The 18,108-nt window shown below is 38.4% G+C and overlaps 1 protein-coding gene and 1 long non-coding RNA gene across 2 annotated transcripts; one reads left to right on the top strand and one right to left on the bottom strand.

Annotated features, from left to right (window-relative positions):
• Positions 1–79: 79 nt before the first annotated feature.
• LOC106718860 (epidermal growth factor receptor substrate 15) lies at positions 80–17,886 on the top strand. Its single transcript, XM_045681427.1, has 17 exons — positions 80–142; positions 570–614; positions 3,967–4,101; positions 5,944–6,042; positions 6,119–6,280; positions 6,455–6,565; positions 6,684–6,929; positions 7,124–7,329; positions 7,475–7,643; positions 11,827–11,988; positions 12,071–12,160; positions 12,236–12,433; positions 12,515–12,661; positions 12,753–12,854; positions 12,953–13,027; positions 13,168–13,344; positions 16,522–17,886. The coding sequence occupies exons 1-17, from the start codon at positions 116–118 to the stop codon at positions 17,296–17,298; spliced, it is 2,928 nt and encodes a 975-aa protein (XP_045537383.1). The 5' UTR covers positions 80–115; the 3' UTR covers positions 17,299–17,886.
• LOC123721771 lies at positions 8,296–9,039 on the bottom strand. The gene is made up of 3 exons (XR_006756303.1): positions 8,867–9,039; positions 8,510–8,665; positions 8,296–8,438 (listed from the first exon to the last, which is right to left on the bottom strand). It is a non-coding gene; the product is annotated as an uncharacterized LOC123721771 (long non-coding RNA).
• Positions 17,887–18,108: the final 222 nt, after the last annotated feature.

Below are 18,108 nucleotides of genomic sequence, written 5' to 3'. Positions count from 1 at the left end.
AAGTCTAACCATAGATTTCGATTTTGAAACGGCAATTTTTAATAAGCTTTCTTGAAATGTCAAGTTCTCTGTAGTCTATGGACTCTATTGATTGGTTAACGAGGAGATGTAAAAAATGGCTGCCTTGCCTTCTCCTACTCAGGTAGAATAAAGCAGATATAAATTATTTAAATAACCTTGTTTTTTCTCAAACAAGAGTAAAAACTAAAATTCATTAAATTTGTAAAAAATTAGTGTCGTAAAATAACCCGGTCGCATATCGTGATTCAGTAGTAAATCGTTACAAAGTGTCATGTACTGGTTTCGCTGTTTTGAAAATTGTGTATTACAATGAAATTTGCTGGAATATATGCCAGTATCTAGTAAAATTTATGTGAAGTGGACGTTTTCTGGTGTTCATTCAAATTTCTTTAGTATTTTTTCCAATTTGTTACCTAATTACATCAATTTTTGCGCGAACATTTAATGTCATAGTGTAATGTCACACCCATGTAAAGCTTGTTTAAACGCGAATTAAACAATATCTTCCAGTGATATAAACACTTAAAATGTGGCTTAACGGATTGCAGGTGGCAGGGACCCACAGTTCTATATACGAAGCCTATTATCACCAAGTAAGTACATTTTGTTTGCTTATACAGTGTTAAGTTATTGGTTTATTTTATATAGATTTGTGTTAAATGAAGGAATAGAAGTCTAATGTGATGATCGATAGTTGAATTGTATAAACATTGTCTATTAATATCGTAAATCGCAAGTATGACTAGAAATCTATAGGACTTCGCATTACGAACAGCTTTCTAGATTTCACTATGGCTCTAGTCTACCCAAACTTTTTTAGTTTTCATGCAACTAGCGCCCCAGTTGTTTGTAAAAAGCGACGCCTAACGTAAGAATTAAATATTTGATATTAAAGTACTTGGTATCAAAGTGAGGTGTAAAAAGAAAATAATTGATCATGTCACATTAAATGTTTTTATTAGTGTTGAATGATCTTTAAATATTGTCAAATGATTAAATATATCATGTGTTACTTAAGACTATGTTCTATATCTGTGCCAAATTTTTACTGAGAAATGTTAAAATGTTTCGGAGTTATCAAGTAAATATGTACATTACAAATGTGTACCGCACAAACCTTACATATCTCCAATATTATAGATAGCTTATGTGTTCTCTTAGACTGTGTTCTACCTCAATACTAATCCTAATAAATTTCATTGTTATCCATGAAGCTGTTCTGGAGATATGTAATAAACATTCATTCATTCAAGCATTTATTTATATAAAACTAGCTTTTACCCGTGACTCTGTCCGTGCGGAATAAAAAATAGAAAACGGGGTAAAAATTATCCTATGTCCGTTTCCTGGCTCTAAGCTACCTGCCCACCAATTTTCAGTCTAATCGATTCAGCAGTTCTTGAGTTATAAATAGTGTAACTAACACGACTTTCTTTTATATATATAGATCAGTAATGGAAATCACAAATATAAATTATTCTAGCACCTAAAACTAAAAACATTAAAAAAATTAATTTAAAAACTAAAATATATCATTAAAAGGTGTTCCTTTAGGCAAGGTTCTGATGATACCGGATCAGTAAAATGTTACAGTATTATGACTTACTCAGATTTTCATCAAGACTTCAACATGCTAGGTTGGTTCCATGCAGTTCACATAAGTAGCTTTGTCAATGATGGATTAGGTTTTTCAATTGCTGTTATAATCTGTAAATTGGTTAAATGTTAACTAAAAATACCCACTGTACGAGTAAAAATGGTTTGAGATTGATTATTGGGTTATGCTAATAGTTTCTATGTGATATATAATATGTATATACTTAGTTATTTAGTTAAAAAAAATTGAACAAGTTTAAAAATGTAGTCTGGCTCATTTTTTAAATTGTCTTTGATCTCAATTATTTCATTGTAATGTGCATTTTATACTGTTTGAAATAAGATGCATTTTTCAATAAATCTTCACTTTTAAAAGATTATCCTTTAACAGTGCCGGTTTTTTATCAAGCTACTAGTGAATGATTTGTAAAAGAGTGCTTAAAATGCTTGAATATAAAATTTTTGAGCATCATTCAGTCTCTGTAACTTGAAACTTTAGAATTCCAGAATTTTTTTAATATCTAATTTACTCTAAACTTTATTTTTGAAATATTTTGTAAATAAATCTTTTCTTTTAATTTCATTTCTTACTTTTAATAGAATGTGTAAAGTAGTACTTTTACTTCAAAGGGTGACAATAGAAAGGCAATTTTATTTTTCTTAATGATCATTATCAAATTGTATTGCCATGACCTAAAACATAAAAATTGTTTTAATTATTATAGAAAATAAAACTTTCAAGCTACAGTTTGATTTGATAAGGTCTAGTAACCTATTAAATGTACCTAATTTCTATATGTTGGCTTTCAAGAGACATAAATAATTGGCACAATGCCTAGTCCCTCATAATTCATTGAAAATGTCTTTGTTTTGCCAATTTTTTAATGCACCCTTAGTTAATACATACAGTATTTATGTGATTTTTCTAGATCATGTTTTTTTATTAATATTAAATGATTGGTTGCTATATATTGTTAGCTTGTATATATTTCTAAGGTTACAGCAGTATTTTAGCCTACAAAGTTTATAGCTTCAATTTTAGTAGTGGTTTTTTCTCAAAAAGTAAGGTCAAGCTGCAACCCTAATTAGTAAAATTACGCAATTCTCTAGGAGGAATTTTAGGAGGATGTGTTTGCCAACTTTATCTCGTTTGCTCTTTCAATGGGCGACGGGCGCGTTTTCCACTCGTCGTCAACGCGAGGACATCGGGTAAAGCGTAACTTTAAGATGCATCAGTAGCGCTTGTTTGGGCACTAAAATTTCTTTCCTTGTAAATTGAATTTGCGTAACACTTTCAAGAGCTTTTTATGGCGCATAAAACGAGTAAGTATTGATTAAATAATTCTTGTGTAGGCTTCTTTGGGACTAAAAATGTTAAGGCTGTCCATAAAATTTTATTTACCTATAAACTTACTTATATTTTTCTTTTCTATATCTCCATATGATGTAGCGATAAACAATGACACGAATAGAACGATCATCTGATAATCAGGATTTCAAGATGTATTCAATTTTATGTGTTTGTTTACGTAAGAGAATAGTTCAGCTGAGCCATACTTTTTTAAAACGTTTACTGTTTTTAAAGAACGTCCAAATATGAGAAATAAGGTCAAACTTTTGGGCGCCGGAATATCGTCTGCAATAAGATCAATAAATCAAAAGCGTCTAAAATATTCCAGTCACGTTCTGCTACGTCAATTTTAGTTCAAAAATCAAGTAAAATGATTATTAATCTGTTAATTTAATTCACGAATTCGTTTACTATTGTTTCAATTAAGGAATAAACCTTAGTTTGCGTAACTTCTTTTAAGATGAGGAATGTGGAGAGTATTAAAATTACTATGGATTTTGGTAAAAAGTTAAAATTGACTTTGTCTTCAAAATCCTTGGTAGGTTTTTTTTAGATATTTACTAGAACTTGCTTGTTACTATTTTAATATAACAATATTACACGAGTCGCCCCTAGTGACAATGTCCTCTAACATTATGATAATCGAATGCTAATTGCTCGAGCTACAAGGACGTCTTCGCATATGGAGCATCTTCAAACGTGCTCCGAGCGTTTCCGACTATGTGCCTAGGCTCTTGTACTCCCTAGACACCTTGCTACACCCCAGGCGACGCTTCACAATATAGTATACTTAAGTTTAAGTAATTACCTGTCGACGGATTCAATTAAAGACGATTGTCAATCGATTGAACAAGTTATATAATATTGAATAGTTATGTTTTTTTTCTATAAGTCCGAAACCTCCATAAAGTCGTGTCTCCTAAATGTCATAAAGCCGTACAACATCTTTATTGTTCAATCGCTTTGTCTATCTTTAAGTTTTAACATATAATTTCCAGGTTGACCCTAACGGCACAGGGGCGATTCAAGCTTTGGACGCTGCGCGGTTCCTGAAGAAGTCCCGCCTCAGCGATGTCGTGCTCAGCAAGATATGGGACCTCTCTGACCCCAATGGCAAGGGGTACTTGGACAAAGTACGTATATAAAAAGGCTACAACTATATTTACAGCTTAGTAAAGCAAGGCATATTGCATTGCCACATTTTAATATCGCGTTTCCTTCGACAAATTACCAAGAACTATTAAAATGTAGGTTAATGTCTAAAAAATCGTAATCCTTTTTAAAACACGCAGCAATTAATATCGAAATTCTGCACAGCTTCTTTGCGTGGGTGCAAGATTCGGTGAACGTCTTGACCAAAATTTTTCTGTAGTCATCAGTCGATATAGAAACCTAATAAATTCGTGATCTCACTGTAGTGACTGAGATCGCGTCTGATAATAATTATAGTCTGATTATGGCGTAGTGGCTCGAGTGGAGCACAATCGAGGCCGTCGCCGATCGATGAGTTGAATTAAAATGCAGCGACATCTAACATATAAAATTTTATTCTCTTCTCTCGATAAAAAATTTACAATGGTTCGATTTTAAGATGTTGCAGACGGTTTGAAAATCAGCACACAAATATCTATATCATATGGTGAAGGTAAAATTTAATTATATTTGTTTTTAAATCCACCTATACCAGTTTATTGGAACGGTTTAATTTACTTGATTCGAGCTCTGGTAAAACACGTTCTTTATTTGTTTTTATACGCATTTACTAGTGTTGAACAACGCATTCTACATTTATTAAAAAATATATGTCTGTTCTCATTATTTAACTTTACAATGATAGTTGATGAAAAGTAGTAGAAAAGGAGTAGTACATAATGTGCCGTCTCTCCATAGGGATAAGGGCAGGTTGATGATGTTGATAGTTGAAGAAAAGTATTTGAACCATTCAAGTATAGGTTATGAGTTTATTTTTATGATACTTTTACGGTATAGTAAAGTTGATGAAAGTTGAGGTTCATATTAAATATGTTTGTTGTAATAATTTGATGCGACGTTGCGTCCCATTGTTACTTTAAGTACGTCTCGTGTGTGCTTTTCATATTTATTTGCACGGGAGATACGCTAAGAAAGATTGATTTAAAGATAATGGGTGTATAGTATATTTTAATAAATTGCACGAGTTTTTATTAAAAACAGTAAAACTTTAGTAAAAATCCGAAAAGAACATCAGCATGTTGTGGCGCTCGAACACCAATTGTTGAAAATGGATAAGCGAGAGACGTCTATATAAGTTAATAAGTAATACTAATATTTAGTCTATAAGTTTATAGCAAACATAAGCTAGAGTCATTCTGTCGACCTTCATAAGCGAAAAACTCTGGTTAGAGAGTGATATCCTCTAAGCGAGAAAAATATCGCTGTCCTTTAAACTCTCGTTTAACAAGGTTTGAATGTACACAGATTATTTCGGCTTTTCACTTGATAAGTTAGCTACAAAAATTAGTTATTACAATTGAAAGTAATTTTGTATTATTGTCTCATTTGAGGCAGATAAAACGAACATAGTATGTGCGTGAACGCCTCCTGTCGCAAGAGATATCGTTATCTCGCGGTTTGTTTGCCGCTATGCGACAGCTGACTGTCGTACACACCATTTTACATTTGATGATAATGTTTGATGAGTTTATAGGTTTGTTTTTCATATTTTGAATAAAGATATCCAGTTGGATGTAGGTTTTTCATTTAAACTATATCAAAAAATATATGTAAGGTTTAGGTTTTAGTTCTCACTATATATGTATGGTTTCAACGTCTGTATTTTAAGGATTACTAGAACGTCATCAGTAAGTTTAGGACTTTGATTGTAAGAGTTTGCTTCCGATATGCTTTTACAAGGTACGGTACCGATGTGCTAATGCGACCTATTCCTTTGCAGTGGTAGTATACGTTTGTTAACGTGTGTGCGGTTATGTTTGCAGGCGGGGCTGTTCGTGGCGCTGAAGCTGGTGGCGCTGGCGCAGGCCGGCAAGGACATCAATATGACCAACATACACAGCGAGGCGCCGCCGCCTAAAGTCGTACGTACATCAAACTAACTGGCATTTTGTCTGGTTTTGTAGCAACTTTATAAGGCTAAGGATTTTCATATTCTAGGGGGAATTGCCGAAAGTGCCGCCGGCGAGCGCCTCCCCCGTGCCGGCCTCCGCAGCACCCGGCGCGGGCGGCGACTGGAGCATCAAGCCGGCTGAGCGCGAGAAGTACAGCCAACTGTTCGACTCCCTGCAGCCCAGCAACGGACTCATACCCGGCAACAAGGTTTGTGCGCACAATAGAACTTTACTTCAAAGTTTTATCTGACAAGTGTGAGATAAAAGAGGCTTACTTCATTTCTTTCGCTGTTTGGATTTCTTTTACAGTTTCTTCGGTTAAATAACAAATACAAACGTTACATATCTATTCGCTTCATGTATTCTATGTATTGATTTTCAGGTGAAAGGAGTTTTGATGGAGTCAAAATTACCATTAGAGACCCTCGGGAAGATCTGGGATTTAGCCGATCAGGACAAAGATGGCATGCTGGACAGACACGAGTTCATTGTGGTGAGTATATACAATAAAACTTTAATAAAATTGCAATAATAATGTAAGTGAATTCTTGAATATTGAAAACAAAGTAATATTACGTTGAATTTAAAGAATAAGTCACTTTTTTGTATAGGCGATGCACCTGGTGTACAAGGCGCTGGAGAAGCACGCGGTGCCCACGTGCCTGCCGCCCGAGCTGCGCGCGCGCCCCGCCCGGCCCCCCTCCCGCCCGCCCAGCCGCCCCGCCTCACGCCCGCCCTCGCGCCCGCCCTCGCCGCAGCCCCGCCCCCCGCCGCCCCGACCACACCCCCCGCCGCCTCAGCAGCCTCAGCCGCACTCCAATACATCCCTGCTCGAGGGACTACTAGATCTTTCCACTGTGAGTTACAAATATTACCTTTAAGTTATGCTCAATTTTTATTATCTTTTTTAGTGGTTTATGTTAAATTGTAACAATATTATGGGTATTTGACAGTTGATTTCGGGATCCGGCTCGAAGGACTATTAGTAACTTGTATTAGTCAATACTTTAAACCGCTTGCTTACTAATATAATTGCAATTTCCCTTTCCAGCCGCCGTCGACTCCAGCTAACAGCGCGCCCAGCATGGCGAACATGGCGAACATGGCGAACATGGGGCCTACACCGGCGGAGCGCGCGCAGTACGACGCGCAGTTTGAAGCTGCGGATCTGGACCGCGACGGGCTGGTCTCAGGCGCTGAGATCCGCGACACCTTCCTGCGCAGTGGACTGCCGCAACAGACTCTCGCGCACATCTGGTATGTCACATTCATATTTGTAACATTATACGTTTCAGCTTCATGAGAATAAGGTCAACTTGTGTAATAAAAATTATTTCTTTTATAACTTTACACATTACTTGATAGGGGAGTGTAAGTGTGTAATGTGTGTGCGCGTGCGCAGGGCGCTGTGTGACAGTGGGGGTGTGGGCAAGTTGTCGCGGGTGCAGTTCGCGGCGGCGATGTGGCTGGTGCAGAGAGCGGCGCGCGGCACTCCCCCGCCCCCCACTCTGCCGCCACACCTGCTGCAGCCACAACTCGCACCACTCGCACCCCTAGCCCCGCCCACACAGGTAACGCCCACCATATCTTATATATAAAATTCTCGTGTCACGGGGTTCGAACTTGAACTCCTCCGAAACGGCTTGACCGATTCTCATGAAATTTTGTGAGCATATTCAGTAGGTCTGAGAATCGGACAACATCTATTTTTCATAATCCCCCCCATTTAGTTTTTTTAACTGCGCGCGGACGGAGTCGTGGGCGACAGCTAGTAATATATTATTATTTTTAATATATGGGTGGTCCAAAGTGAACGTTGCGTTCCGCAGTGCCCTTTTCCTGTATCTCGTAACACCTCAACATACCTAATATTGTGTTGCGAAGTGATTCGCGCGAACTTCAGAGCCGCCAGCATATTTGAAAACATTTATACACGTCATATGTTCACTCACTGTGAAGTTTTAAAGGGATGTAATTATAAATAGTTTTGTCAATATTCTTTAATGGTTAAATTAGAAGTTTACTTAGCAATAAAGTATAAGTAAAAAATAATACATGAACAAGAACAGTTAAAATCGACGTCAATATAAAACAGTTTTTTTAACTATCTACTTTAAGTTTTCACGTCTTATATAATAGGTTACAGATGAACCGATAAGATTAGAAATCTTGATATTTTGTGTCATAAATATTGGTGTTATCATTGACCACGTGTAAGACATTGGTAGAGATTGTTGAGAGCGCGATGTACGAGCGTCATCCCGCACAGTAGACCCAGCAGTGTCAGACGATGACCGCACTTGTTGCGGAACTCGGAGAATAATTTCAACTTTATAACACCTGATAGCTTCTCATCTTGCCAACAACTGGAATTTACATTAAATAAAACTTACATTTCAATCACTAAAAGTGGCCCTTAGCAACCATTTAATCGTACCTATAGACATTAGAGTCGGTATACTCTGCGGTGACAATGATGATATGATCTCTGGCGTTGAGATGAATTCTGCCCCCAGTGGTGATGTCCAGCTTCCGTGGATCCACCTCCTTATTGCCTATCCGCCATCTCACCGGCTTGTCTTGTAATGTAGTGCTGTGGTACACATAGATAAAAACATGTGTTGTATAAATTTTACAAGTTTAAATATTTATGACGCAAAAAAAACTATTTTTTTTGTATTTTATTGGCGTTTCGTTACGTTCGTTCGTTCATAACGTTCGTCGTTCTATACCACTCCAACCTTTTGATTTTCATATCAAAAACCTCGCTAAACTGGTGTTTGGTAAAATATACCCTGGACACTTGAGGAGTACAGCAGCGCCTCTGATGGCGAAGATAATGTCCCGGGCGAGGGGAGGAGGCTGCGGGGGCTCCCTCTGACATAAAGAGAACACGCCCTCACTGTTGTTGACTCGCTCCAACACCTCACCATTGTTCGCACGCACCTCGAATATGTCGCTCTTACAAGGAACCTAAAACACATTATTAAACATAACCGTTGAGTTTTTATTGCGGAAACTTATATAACAACATATCTTCATCCCACTCATGAACAGTGGTAGACACCAGCGACAACATCTGTTGCAAGTTGAAATAATTCCGCGTACAGTCTGATGAGTGTGCGTGTCAAAGACCTTTATTTAATCCTCTTTCCCTTCCTACCTTTTTCTTATAAGGAAGGGATAGGACAGTGACAGTGGAGGAGACGCATAAGAAAGAGATATATCCTTTTAATGTGCGTCCCCTCCTCTGTCGATTAAAGGTAGACAATGCATCTGTAATTCAGGATGTCTATGGGCAGCGGTCGCTTCACTATTTATACGTGTCTATATGGCCGCATGCTCGTTTGCCACTTTATGATATAAAAAAAACTCATTCTACTCGGAAAAAGAGAGTTAAGAATATGTTTTTAGACAGAAGTTTCAATAGTAGAAATCCGCTTATCTATTTACTTATCTATTTTGATACCTTACAAAGCCCAAGCATAATTTCATTTTTCCTCATAGCAACCACCGGTAGTTCAATTATAGTTACTGGCAATAGATTTGATTTGCAAGGAATTCCTTCGGGAAATGCTGCAAATGAAACATTAACGACGAAAAAACAAAGCTACATATCTCACTAATAAGTTTATATGGATGGATGTTTGTTTGAATGTATCTCCAGAACGGTTGAATGGATCTTGATGAAATTTGGCATAGATATAGAACATAGTCTGGAAGAACACATAGGCTACTGTGATTGTTTGTTTTATACCCTCGCGGATGGAGTCACGGGATATAGCTAGTTTATAATAATTTGTTTTCTGATTTTATACATGTATTCAAAGAAATTTGGTTATAAATTGTACATTTGCATATTGAAACTGGGTCATGGCTTCAATTAAATCTTCAAATTTACCATAAAATTGATTTTTACGCAATTATTTATATCAAAATAAAATAACACAGCCCGTACTTAATTTGATTTATACTTTCATTTGTAGTAGTCTATCGAAAAATCGTATACAAATTTAAATATAAAGAAAACATTACCTTGAAATATATTAATATCTTCAACTCTTAATATATCATTGTTAGATTCGGATGAGTTATTTTTTACATTTGACTGTAATACAAACAAAACAACTCCATGGTAAGTAAAATCTTAGAAAGAATCATATGTTATAACAATGGTAGACGACAACAACAACATCTGTTGCACGAATTGGTCAGCTCGTCCGGTGAAATACCACGACCACACAGAAGACAGGGGTGAAGAAGTCGTTCCGCGTACAATCTCATAAGTATGTATCCCTAAGGCCTTCTCACCCTTTTAACGAAAGCATAGGAAGCGGTGGATTTATATAGAAAGATCCACTTTCTGTGCATCCTCTCCTCTGACAATTAAAGGTAGGTAACGCATTTACAAATACGAATATTTATGAGCAGCTTTTACTGCGTTATCATTTACTTTGATGAAAATATATTCTAAAATAACGTGAAAAGAGAATCTGTACTATAGTAACGTGATAAAAACCCCAAAACGCTGTAGTAACGTACCCCGCTGGTGTCAATATACCGTACGTAACAGTAGCCATAGCGTCGCTGTCGACCAACTTGGCCGCACCGGCTGCAGCCGCTCCATACAGACCATCTGATGAAGGTCATCAGTGCGGGACTCAGCCGCTCAGGGGGGGAGGGGTATGGGCCGTGAGATGTCAGCGGCTTCACCTGTAAACAGGAACTATCGTGATGAACATAATAACCTAATAATAATTACTAATTTTTAGTAAGCTGAGTAGAAAGGCTAAAATGTAGAACATAAACCTTTCATAAAGAATAAAATGTATACTATTTCTCTGGAAGACGCGTAAATACTGTGTTAAAATGATGAAGACTTACCACGTTATATTTATCGTCATCATCCAGAACTTGCAAGACGATCAAAGTACTGGCATTTGATCCAACGTTACATTGATACACGCCCCTGTCTGACTGTCGCACGTAGTATATGGTGAGGTTGCCATCTTCCACTGCTGTCTCCTTCTTCTCCATAGGGGTGAATTTCACGTTGTATATTGACTGAAATAACATACATACAAACAAAACAAGAAAAACTTACGAAACGTGCATTAAAATCTATTAAAATAAAAACTATGGAGGGAAATAAATATCTTTGAATAATACCTCTGCATACAGCCATATTACTTTCTGTCCGTCTCTAGCACGACCACAAGGCAAGCGCGCCACGGAACCTTCGTACGCGGATATAGCAAAACATCGAATATGATATTCTTTCAAATAATCAACAAGTCTGGTCGCATTGTGTGCTTGTTTTACATCTTCTGTAATAATGTGAAATTAAAATCTGTGTAAATATAGAATCTGTAAGACATGTTTTGATATTTACCTGCATCTGAGTCTGCAGAGACGTCGGTGTGTCTTTTTATAAATACGATTAAAATTATTATTTCTATTATATGCATTTTACTTATTTGATTGACATTTGAGCTCTTTGAATTGTTTCTGTGCTTTTCATTTTAAAGTTTGAATGTAGAATGCGTTTATAACTTTTTGAATAATCAAAGAAAATTGGATTTTATTGCCTACATGTCTGAGTTATATGGAAATTGAGAGTTTTTGAAACTATCTGAGTACTGAGTTCTGCCACAAAGTGCGGTCATTAAGAGAGATCCTTAGCGCAATTTATCTGTAGTGGTTTACCAGCGCTTAACGATTGTGGGCAGTTAACGGAAGTGTCGTATTGTGCAGCCCGAGGCGGGTCTGAACCTGGGCCCGCAGCCGACGCCCGAGCTGGAGGCGATAGCGCGCGAGGCGGACGCGCTGGCGCGGGAGAGGCTCGCGCTCGAGGCCGAGGTCGCCGCCAAGCAGCAGGAACTCCTCGCCAAGGAGGGGGAGGCCGACAGCTTGCAGGTGAGGAGGAAACTAGAGTGGGATTAACATGTTGTCGCTTTTTCTATTTGTCGCGATTAATGTTGGTAAAATTTGTTTTCAGCGCGAATTAGACACGTTGACGGCCACGTTGAAACAATTAGAGAATCAGAAAGGTGAAGCACAGAAGCGACTTAACGACCTAAAGACACAGGTGGGGGAACTTTGATTGTTTTTCATTACACTTTCATTCGGCGTACAGATTGTGTATATAACTGAGTTTGTGCAGGTGGAGAAGTTGCGGTCGCAGGCGAGCGCGCAGGAGGCGGCGGCGGCGGAGACGGAGGCGGAGGTGGCGGGGCGGCGCGCGGCCGCGCAGTCGCAGCGCGAGCGCGAGCAGGCGCTGCACGCCGAGCTGCGCGACGCCGAGGCCGCCGCGGACGCGCTCACTGCGCAGCTGCAGCGCACCGTGCTCGCGCTCAGTCAGGTACATCTCGGCGACCTCACTGTACCCACTCCTGCGTAGATCCTGTTTGTGTCGGTGTGTGACAGTGCGTGTGTGTGTCAGGCGCGGGTGAAGATCGACCACCTGGAGGAGCACGAGCGCGCGATGGAGGCTGCGCTGGCGGCGATGGCGGCGGGCAGCGCGCCCGCAGCGCTGCAGCCGCTGCACGAGCCCCAGTACCTGCAGCATCTGGCGCGCGGCGCATCCCTCGTCAGTACTTTGTGTCTGCTTTCAATGATGGTTTTATTAATACAATACGAAGAATATTATTTAAAGGATTCTCGTCGTCTGTCATATGTAGGACGATGAGCCGTTCCCGGAGCCGACGACGAACTCTCACTCCGCGGACCCCTTCGCCCCCAGCGACCCCTTCGCGCCCCCTGGCGGCGCTTCACAAGCTCAGGTTTGTCATATGAGTATATTTAGTTGAGCTTGTTGTTTTTTTTTTTATTAATTATTACCATTTTAAATGATGACATTGTGTGTACGGGTACGTTACAGGACGGTTTCGGTGCGGATCCGTTCGCCGGCGACGCGTTCGCCCCCAGCGAGCCCGCGGCCCCCACCACTAATGATGTGAGCTCTTCATATTAATGCTTCTTGATTTTCTTAATCTTTCAAAAGTTTTAATTAAAGAGATCAAGAGTCAAAGAGAGTAAATTATTATACTTAAGTGGATTTAATTTAGATAATGCGATACTTGTGTGTATGTCCAGAGCGCATGGGAATCTGACCCGTTCGCGGTGCTGCACGCGCCGCCGCGGGGCTCCGCCCCCTCTGCCGTGTCCGCCGCGCCCGCAGCACCCGCAGCCCCCGCAGCCCCCGCGGAGGGCAAGCGGCACAAGACGCCGCCCCCGCGCCCCGCGCCGCCCCGCCCCAACCCCCCGCACAAGGTACACCCATACATACATACATACATAATGTATGGAGCGGTTATACATTGTATGTAGATTATGTATGACTACTTCTTAATTGACCTAAAAATCAATTATATAATTTTCGATAATAATAGTAGATGTTAAATAAAACTGAAAAAATTTGTGGATTGTTTTTGCAAAATCTACATACAATGTAATAAAATTAAACTTACAAAATGTTTTTCATTTTAATTTAATTTCCTTTTTATTTATTTTTTTTATATTGTATGCTAGACGGATGAACTAACTTAGGTATTGATTTGATTTGATTACATAATTAAATTAAAAAAAAAAATTCGACGTTGACGTAAAACTTAGAATTAGTAAATCAAAAAATCTGTCTAGCTACAAAAAATGAAAGGATTATTTTTACTTTTTTTTATGTTTTCAGATTTTTTATTTGTTTATTTACACAGAACAATGTTTTGCCCTTCCTCCCTTACAGTACAGTAGCGGAATGAAAAACGCCGCTTGACATATTACAGCTAATTTTATATATCATTTTGTTTGTTTGTTTGTACGCTGCAGAGAAAGTAAAATGTACGTAATGTACCGCTTATTTTTCTTTTTTAGAGAATGGCAATTTTTTTTTGTTTGGCTAATATTATAGCCCCACCAGAAATATAAAACACCTCACATATGTTGTGGAAAAACAATAAATAGAATTCATTTCTTCGCGTATTTATGAAGAAGGCGATTGAGGTTATATCAGGTTTTTTATTTTCCTGGTCAGGCTATAGATTGTTATGAAAAAAAATATAAGACGAAAGTATGTGAGTAATACATTTTTTAGTACACATAGAATTAAAAAAATATATACTTTCGTTTAGAAAAAAAAAATGGTTTAACCTTTATGTAAATATAAGTAAAAATATTTTTTTTAACTTATTTTAGACAATTTTTTTTACACGGAATGTTTTTTCACAATTGTCTGCAAGTCTTCTGCTTATTTCCAATAGAATAATTGAGTCTAGAATTCTTTTTAAGATTTTTATTATGTTATATTTTAATAGGCCGTGTTTCAAAAAATAACTATCGCTTTGTTTTGATACTGAACTATATTCCTGTCTAGTTCTTAAATATCTAAATTTAAATCCATTCAAAAAAAAAATTATAAACCAGCTTTCGCACGCGACTCTGCCTACGCAGAATTAATAAAAAACTGAATAAGTAGCCTATGTGTTATTCCAGACTATGTTCTATATCTGTGACAAATTTTATCAAGATCCGTTGAATTGTTCTGGAGATACATTTAAACATCCATCCATCCATCTAAAAATCTATATCTATAAAAGAAAGTCTTGTTAGTTACACTTATAACTCAAGATCGGTCGAACTGATTTAGCTGAAAATTGATGGGGAGGTAGCTTAGAACTAGGAGACGGACATAGGATCATTTTAACCCCGTTTTCTATTTTTTATTCCGCGCGGACGGAGTCGCGGGTAAAAGCTAGTTTATAATATTAGTAAGTTATCTTATCATAATTGAAACACAGCCTTTAATTAATCAGTTTAGCTTTAAAAATAGGAGTGCAATCATTTTACTTTCTCTGTTGCGCTGAACGCCATTGTGATCCACTCGTACAGTGGTTTGTTATCACGTGACTTTAATATGTTTTAATGGATTGTTAAAAATTATGTTTAATTTTTTCAATCGAAAATACGCTAATTGTTGACTCATTAACTGTTGGTTTCTGAGACCAAAATCTTTATATAAAACATAATTATTCCTGTCATTATCTTTGTCAAAAAGGAGAGAACAATATGTTAGTTATAACGTCAATAAACTTTCGAATATATATTTTTTTATATTAAATTCACGTGATGATTGCACACATTTATATAGTTTTTATCAAATATCTTGGCGGCTCTGAACTTCCTGAACTTCGTATAAGTGCAGAATACAATTTTAGTTGTAGTGGGGCGTAAAGAGGTTAGGGGGAGGGCATTGCGCAGCTCGAGCCGCCAAAATATTTGAAATGACTTATACACGTGAAGTTTTAACACGTATACTTATGTATACGTACGTACTCACGGGTACGGGTATTTGATATTTTATTTTACTGTTTTTTTTTCTCTTAACAAATATGCTTACTAAAGTAATTAAAACTATAATTGTTTAATAAATTCTAGTTTAAAAAGTAACCTTATGAGTGAGCATATTTGTTACTCGTACAATTTGTGCACGTGTTTCCTAGTCGCCCGCTTAGCGACCATTGTGGTGACAAGCGCTTTTTTTCCTCCCTAATTTGTTGTGTAGTGTTTGTTATTAGCCATATTTATTTTGCATAACTTTATTTTACTGTTTCAATATCAAATAGGACTATCTTAAGCATGATCCTCTTTTTACAAGCTTTTATTACTTTAGTCCTTAGAAATTTTTACATTTTTTTTCATGCATGCAGTTTTGAAGGTTGTTTTTTCATAGAGATATTAATAGTTTTGCATGATGTAGGCTAATAATTGCATATTAAGTACTAATTTTAGTATTTCTATGTACTTAGATAATTTATGTAGCAGTAAAGTTATTTCCACTTTAAGTTTCATTCCATTCTTTTAAATTTCATTTATATTCGTTTCCTTTTTCTTATTTAATCTAAATATATGTACATATGTTTGAATTGTCTCGTGACCACTTTGTGACATTTTTAACTAAAAATAAGTATTGAGTTTTTAAAATATCTTGGGGGCTCGGAAGTTCGTATGAATCGAGTAAATAATAGCGTAAAATAAATTAGAAAATAAAGTTTTATTCTGAGAATTGTTGGGTGATTGACCTCACATATCTTGGAGTAAAAAAAAATTACGTCATTGTATATTTGTTAATTAACATTATGCAAATTTATACCAAAAGAAAAATAATGAAAAACCAGTATAATTAAATAAACATATTTCCTTGAAAAAAGGTGTTACTATAGACAAGGTATATTGGTCATAATAGTAAGAGGTTAAAATGTTGAATGTCACAGAGTGCGTCCTCTTGTCGAGTTCACATTGTCCACTAATGTGCTAACACGCTCGCTTGTCCCCACATTGCAGCGCTAAGCGGACGCGGCGGCCGGCTCACGTGCGTACACCCCCCCCTCCCCCCTCTCTCTCTCCCACACACACACCCGACACACGCCTCCCACTCACACAATTTGTTGCGTTCAGACCGTCCGCGCCAAACCGATGGAATTCACCGACGACCCCTTCAAAGACTACAGATATGAGGACCCCTTCAATATAGAGGACCCCTTCGCCGACCTCACCGACTCCAGGAAGATGGACCCCTTCGCTCGCTCCACGTCGGCCGTCGGCTTCGAGACGGACGACTTCTCGTCGCCTCTGCCCGTGCTCAACGGCGGCCCCAAGCCACGCAGCGGACGTTCCTCCGCCCCGCCCGTCGCATACGACCCCTTCTCCTCGCGCTCGGAGTTTAAAAACAACAACAACGACTCGTGGGCCTGGCCCAACGACAACTGGGCCACCGACGACGCCTGGACCACCAAGCCCAGCGCCACCGACTCCACCAACTCGGCCTTCGACCGCAAGACCGACGACTGGGCCAACAAGACCGACAACTGGGCCAACAAGACCGACAACTGGGCCACCGACTGGGGCGCCACCGACACCGACAAAAACCTGAACGAGACGTGGCCCACTCACACTAGTACCCTGCCCAGTAAGAAAGAGAAATCGCCAAAGCCGGTGAAGTACGCGAAGTCGCTCGTCCACACGATAGGGGGGATAGGCAGGACTAAGCAAAATAAAGAGAAGAAGACTAAGCCTACGGAGGCGAAGAGCGTGGAGTTTCTGCCGTCGGAGGAGCAGCAGTGGGCCTGGGCGGCCGCGGAGTCCAAGCGGCTGGAGGCGGAGGCGGAGGCGCGCCGGCGGCAGGAGGACGCCGAGCTGCAGCTCGCTTTAGCTATATCCAGGCAGGAGAAGTGACATCCTCGCTGGTGACCGGTCAACGGTCATGTATCTCCTCCGGTCCTCGCGAGAGCGGTCACAGATCCATTTTATTTATTCGTGCATTTCAAACGAACCGTCTATATCATTCGGCGATAATTCGTGCTCCATATTAAAGCTTATGCAATAATACATTGACATCACATAGAGCGTAGCACGATTGGAGCTATATTCGTTTGTCTCTTTCGATGACCAATTCAACGGCTAAAGCAGAAGAGAGACAATAATAGAGTGGTGCAATGCTGCCTTCACGGACTTTGCGTTCGTATGATGCATGCTTTATAAAAAAATTATTCCATTAAATTGTAGTCCCTAAAAACCCTAACAATTTGTACTGTGTTAAGATTTCTTCCATTTTCTTTATTTATGTTGCGCGTTTAAAACAGTTGTAAATATCTGTTATGTCTGTGTGGTTCAATTATTTAACGATATCAAACGATTATTTTACACAGTTAAGTACATATGTCTGTTATGTAACGTTAATAGCTATTATAAATTATAAATTATGCCCAGTGAAGGGACAAAATAACACATATGTTCTAACCGTCTATTTCCATTTGTATAAATGTATGGAACAAAAAATAACAAAAAAAATATTGCTAGTCAAAAAAAATTCCTTTTATGAATTAGTAAACAATAAACAAAAAAATTACTTAAATCAGGAAATTGATGGGAACTTGAAGTAATGACGTTGTTTACGTATTTCACGATACGTTTTGTAAACAATCTAAAAGACCTTTAACTTAAAGTAACACATTATAATGTTGTTATATAAATATGTAGGAATGT

This window comes from Papilio machaon, chromosome 16, assembly GCF_912999745.1.
Source record: "Papilio machaon chromosome 16, ilPapMach1.1, whole genome shotgun sequence".
Classification (NCBI taxonomy): domain Eukaryota; kingdom Metazoa; phylum Arthropoda; class Insecta; order Lepidoptera; family Papilionidae; genus Papilio; species Papilio machaon.
This window is presented reverse-complemented; position numbering and strand designations above follow the sequence as displayed.